The sequence below is a fragment of the Nannospalax galili genome, unplaced genomic scaffold, assembly GCF_000622305.1.
Source record: "Nannospalax galili isolate Female #2095 unplaced genomic scaffold, S.galili_v1.0 scaffold1090, whole genome shotgun sequence".
Taxonomy (NCBI): domain Eukaryota; kingdom Metazoa; phylum Chordata; class Mammalia; order Rodentia; family Spalacidae; genus Nannospalax; species Nannospalax galili.
The window spans coordinates 462558-468604 of record NW_008327607.1 but is presented as its reverse complement, the minus strand read 5'-3'; the positions used below and the strand labels follow the sequence as shown (position 1 = coordinate 468604).

The following is a 6047-nucleotide window of genomic DNA, read 5'->3' as shown; positions in this document are numbered from 1 at the left end:
CACATTGTTTGTGACAAGGTGAATGAACATGGGAGACATTATGATGAGGGAAAAAAGCCAGGCACAAAGAGACAAACACCTTACAATCTCACTTACATATGGAGTCAACTCATAAACTCAAAAAAAAAAAAAAAAGATATTACCAGGGGCAGGGTGTGAAGAGATGAAAAGATGTTAGTCAAGGGCTACGAAGTTTCAGTTAGACAACAAGAAGAAGTTGTAGGAGTCTGCTGTACCACACAGTGCCTACAGCTTATAGCAGTATATTGTGTAGCTGAGAACTGCCAAGAGAGCAGTTTTTAATTTTCTCACTGTGCACATGTGCACTCTGATTAGTAAGTGAGATGATGCATGTTAAATAGCTTGATTTGGTCAGTCCACAATGTACACCTATTTCAAGACATCATAAAATATATCATTTTATCAATTAATAAATAATAAAGAAATGCATGACATTTTAGAAGCTGAAAGTCCAAGATGAGGTGACCCCATCAGTTTAATCTCCGGTGAGGGCCCTCTTAGCTGTGTGACAAGGGGGCGGGGGCAGGGGGCATCATGGCAGTGATGCATTTGAAAAGAAAAGGTCTTACTGTGAAACAGGAAGTCAAAGCAACTTGGGTCATGCTTGCTCTTTTCAAAGATTTGTCTTACTTTCACTTATGTGTATATGTGGAGGAGGTGTGCACAAGTATATGTGCCTGTAGAGGCCAGAGGTGTTAGGTTCCCTGGAGTTATTGGTGGTTGTTAGCTGCCCAACCTTGGTTGTGGGAACCAAACTCAGGTCCTCTGCAAGATCAGTGCATACTCCTGACTGCTGAGTGTATCTTGAGCCCCATGGTTTGCTCTTTCCATAACAATCCTCTGGCAAGGGAGCTAACCAAAGTCTCATGAGAACTCCATTAGTCTCTTCCAAGAATAGCCCCTCAATGACCTGATCACTTGGCACTAAGTCCCATCTTTTAAAGACTCAACCATCCCTCAACACGGCCACATTGGGGACCAAGCTTCCTGTTCACCTCTTGGTGACACACTCAGATCATATCCAAACCACAGCATGGGGTTCTCAATCTTCTGGGGTTCCTGTGTAAATTTCAATACAAACAATATATGAGATACATTTTATGTGATGCCTGGCTTTCAGTAAATAGTCATTTCTGTTCCATTATTGTTAAGGGGCTTCTACACTGAAATGGTGGCAGTTGGCTTTGGTGGCCAAATCAGATAAGTCCAGGAGAATGGCAGAACCGTGCTTTGCTATGACTTTCTGTTCTAGAAGCAGCCAGAGCCACAAGGCACAGCAGTTAGGGGTGAGTGAGCTGGATGCAGGGCCAGCCCCTCCTCTCCATCTCTTCTCCCTAAAAGGCACCCCCAGGCTGGGCCACTGCTGGCTGACACCATGCAGCTCCAGGCCTCCTTCTCCTTCCTTCTGATCCTCACCTTCTGCCAAGAGCTTCACTATGCATCAAGAAAAGGTTGGTACAGAATGTGGGGTCTCAAAGAGTAGACTGGGAATCAGAGGTTCAGCATCACAGAGTCTGATTCTCACCCAGCAGGGCAGGGAACCAGTTCAGTTCAGGTCATCAAATATCTGCTAGTGTCTGCTTACGTGCCAGGCACTCTCCTAGTAGTTGGAGTTACAGCATGGGCCAAAGACTCTGCTTTGGAGGAATTAACATTCTAATGGGAGAGAGATGGACAATACCTAACATACATGATAGCATCATAGACAGCAAAGGGGGCTTCAAAAGGGGTTTCAAAGCCTCAGCTCATGGTGGGCAAGGTGAGATTATAAGAGATGTGAGCTTCAATTTAGCAGTCAGAGATTTAGATAAGTCAGATTTGATTATAGAAGATTCCTTCCCAGGCCCCTGCCTTGACTGAGGCTTAAAATCTACAAATGAAGATGGAAAGATGAAGGGTGGTACACTCAGGGTTTTTGTGTAACCAGTAGATTCCCTTTTACAAATACTCAGGGCTGGCCTATGGCTCAGTGGTATAGCATTTGCTAGCTTGCACAAGCCCTGGGCTCTCTGTGTGGTCAACAGGACATGCGTACTTGAAGTCAGAAACAACAGGGTTCAGATTCTGCTCTCACCACTGATGAAATCTGTACCTCAGAAATATTTAGTCTCTCTGAACATCAGTTTCTTCTTCTAGAAAGTAAGAGTAATGATTTTATTTGCTTGGATGTGTGTAAACTTGGATGTGTATGTATTTCTCAGTATAACTTTGCTCTGAATAGTTTCTCATAAAATATTGAGTGGGGCATGGTGGCACATGCCTTTAGTCCCAGCACTCGGGAGATAGAAGCAGGTGGAGCTCTGTGAGATCAAAGCCCAAGGTCTAAATAGAGAGTTCCAGGCCAGCTGAGGCTACAGGGAAACCCTGTCCCCCACAAAAAAAATGCTTTGGTCACACTCAGAACACACACACACACACACACACACACACACACACACACACACGGGCGGGGAGATCATTTCCATTACATAAAAAATAGGTTGCTGGACATGGTGGCTTCATGTCTTTAATCCCAGCACTCAGGAGGAAGAGGCAGGCGGATCTCTGTGAGTTCAAGGCCACCCTGGTCTACATAGGGAGTTCCAGGCCAGCTGGGGCTACAAGGAGACCCTGTCTCAAAAAAAAAGACAAAAAAGAAAAAGAAATAAGTTAAGTGACTTCCTTTGGATTTGAAAATTGAGAAGAACAATTTTAAAATGAGTGGAACTTTGGCCTCTACTGAGTCACATAGGGTGCTACTATGCCCAGGATATCCCAAGAACATTCCAATCTGCCCTGTTTCACCTCCATCTTGACTAGATGAGTTGCTCTTTTCCCATTATCCTTCATACCTAGAGTCAGTCTTGCAGGTGAGAGATAGGAAGGAGCCTGAATTCCCCCCGCCCACTACCTGAGCTCTGCCATAGGCATACCACCCACCCATCCACCTGTTCATTCTACAACAAAGGGAGTGGGTTGAGAACCTGAAAACCTTTGCCATCATACTGTGCTGGGTTTGAATTTTAGTCAAAACACTTCCTGGCAAGACAATAGGTCAGATACTTCATCTCCCTGACCTTAGCTTCTTCATGGAACATTAGAAGTCATAATAGCTACAGCAAAGAGGGACAGAGGTGCAGCTTGACTGGTATACATAAGGCCCTAGATTCCATCCTTAGCACCCTCCCCACGCCCACAAACTCCTAGGAGAGTAATTGCAGGGGCTGAGTAGATAACTCATTCGGTGAAGTGCTTGCTTTGAAAGCATGAGGACTGAAGTTTGACCTCCAAACCCCATATTTTTTAAAACAAGAAGAGGCTGAAGAGATGGCTCAGCAGTTGAGAGCACTGGGTCTCTTGTAGAGGATGCGGATTCAGTTCCCAGCACCTACATAGAGGCTAACAACCATCCATAACTCTAGTTCCAAGGCATCTGACACCCTCTTCTGGTCCCCACAGGCATTACATACATGGTTGCACTTACATCCATACATGCAAGCAAAACACATACATATAAAATGTAAATAAGTAAATAACTTTTAAAAAAGAAGAAAATGTCGGGGGGAGCTGGCTGATGGCACATGCTTCTAATCCCATCACTGGAGAGGCAGAGATAGGTGCCTATCAGCCTAGTCTACTTGAGGATGATGAGCCCTAGGCCACTGAGAGACTCTGATTCCAAAAAAAAAAAAAAAGCCTGAGGAACAACACACAAGATTGTACTCTGACCTCCATGTGCATTCACACACAAAAACACTCACACATGTGAACATAAATACACATACACATGCATATACACAAACATACAGGTATGAACACATGAACACACATGGGCACACACAGTAGAAAAGAGCAATTACAAGCTGGGCGTAGTGGTGCACTCCTTTAGTCCCAGAACTCAGGAGGCAGAGGCAGGTGGATCTCTGTGAGTTCAAGGCCAGCCTGGTCATATAGCAAGTTCCAGGCCAGCTGGGGCTACAGGGAGACCCTGATTCTGATAAGTAACTTTAAAAAATGATTCTCTTAAACATATATATATATATATAATGTTATATATATATATAAATATATATATATATTTACCAAACATCTACTGAGAGCTAAGAGCAGGCCTGTGTGGGGAACTAGGGCCACAGGATGAGTGGGCTGAGGTTCCTGTTAAGACTGGTTTTGTTTAAGAAGGGAAGGGGTAGTTATGAACAGTTTACCAGTTATCAATGTATTTTCTATTTATCAGTGCTTTTCATTGGTTGACTGCTTGTTTGTTTTTGTTTTTGTTTTGAGACAGGTCTCACCATGTAGCCCTGGCTGGCCTGAAACTCACTATGAAGATCAGGCTGGCCTCAAACTCAGTTATCTGTGTGCCTCTGCCTCCTGAGTGCTGAGATTAAGGCATGAGCCACCATGCCCAGTCATCGCTGGCTATCTTTAACTTTTCAGTGACTCTAAAAACATGGACACTGGACTCCATTTTTAAAAAAGATTTATTTTATTTTTAATTATGTGTACTTGTGTGTGTCTGTGTGTGGGTACATGCATATTATGCAGGTAGCCAGAGAAGCCCAGAGGAGGGTGTGGGATCCCCTGGAGCTGGACATACACGTAGTTGTCAGCTGCTGGTCATGGATGCTGGGAATTAACCTCCAAAATTCTCCAAGAGTTGTATGTGCTCTTAACCCCTGAGCCATCCTCCAGCCCCTTGTTTCATTTTATAGTGAAGAAAATTGAATGTCAAGGAGATAGGTCATTTGTTCAAGGTTGTGCATCCAGAGTGAAAGATGAAACCTGGCTCAGATTCAAAGCTTCCCCTGAAAGCTGTCCCTTCTGGAACTGACAACCACAGCAGACAGTATCCTGAGGATCTTACCCCAGAAAATCAGGTCTATGGGGACGGTAAAAGGGAGTGACAGAGCTCAGCATCCCGCGGTAGAGAGCCTTGTGAACTGACTTGAGTCTGGTTCTCAGGCAAGGCACCTTCCCTGCTTGCAGAAGCACAAACCACAGCTTCTGTGGAGATGGTTAAGGATGAGTGGGAAGAGGACAGCTGTCACCCAGGACCTCACAACTCCCAGGGAGGGGCTGAGAAGGAGACGGAAGGTGGTGGATTGGGCTTCCTTAACTTAACATTGTTCTTCAGATGCAGTTAAGAGTCCCTTCCCGGCTCTATGCAAACTCCCCTTGGATAAGGGTGAGTGTCGAGCTGCCTTCAGGAGACGGTTTTACAACTTCGAAGCCGGTAAATGTGAGCTGTTCCGCTATGGAGGCTGCAAAGGCAACACCAACAACTTTCTGAGCAAAGTGAAATGTGAGAAAGTCTGCAAAGTCACGTGACTCGCTAAGGAGACCTGAGCTCACCACGGAGACTAGATTGCTAAGGGCCGCCTAAGGCTTTGTGTGTGTGAATAAAAGATGCATTCCTCAAAACCCACGTCCCCTGTTGTGTTCCTAAGATCACTTCGATTCTATGCCTGAAATTGTACAAGTGTCCTCATCCTGTTTAAAATCTTAAGATCTTCCCTGTAAATATAAAGATATGCACAAATAACCTAGGGAAGTTTAGAAGAGTCACTCACATCTTAGTATGAATTTCTGCTCCACCCATTAGAAGATAAAACTTGAAGTGGGAGGGGTGAGTGGAAAAACGGGGGCATGATATTAAAAGAGCCTACACTGGACTAAGGATATGATTTCTGAGGTCTTATGACATGAGAGATTTGCTGTACCAGGCACCACACTAAACAGAAACCAAGGAAGAAAGAGGAGTACGGAGAAGAAAAACCTGAAAATTTTAAGACCACTTTTAATTTTAAAAATAGGAGATTCATTTTCATTTGACAGTGTATTTCTTAAATACGTTTTGGATTTATTCATTTTTGCTTTGTAAGTGTTTTGCCTGGATGTATATAAATGCACCACATGCATGCAATGGCCAAGGAGGCCAGAAGAGGGCAGAAGATCCCCTGAACTGTAGTTAGGGACCATTGTTAGCCACCATGAGGGTGCTGGGAAATGAACCTGGGTCCTCCGCTAGAGCAGCCAGTACTCTT

At 44.4% G+C, this 6047-nt stretch overlaps 1 protein-coding gene across 1 annotated transcript; it reads left to right on the top strand.

The window, feature by feature from the left end:
* Positions 1 to 1396: 1396 nt before the first annotated feature.
* Positions 1397 to 5331, top strand: Spint3 (serine peptidase inhibitor, Kunitz type 3). Its single transcript, XM_017798567.1, has 2 exons — positions 1397 to 1472; positions 5138 to 5331. The coding sequence occupies exons 1-2, from the start codon at positions 1397 to 1399 to the stop codon at positions 5329 to 5331; spliced, it is 270 nt and encodes an 89-aa protein (XP_017654056.1).
* The last annotated feature ends 716 nt before the right edge of the window (positions 5332 to 6047 follow it).

What these genes read in the sequence shown, in the direction of transcription:
- Spint3 (XM_017798567.1), top strand. Translation starts at nt 1,397, where the DNA reads ATGCAGCTCCAGGCCTCCTTCTCCTTCCTTCTGATCCTCACCTTCTGC. An exon ending in TCACTATGCATCAAGAAAAG is followed by an intron (nt 1,473 to 5,137) that starts GTTGGTACAGAA and finishes ATTGTTCTTCAG; the next exon opens with ATGCAGTTAAGAGTCCCTTC.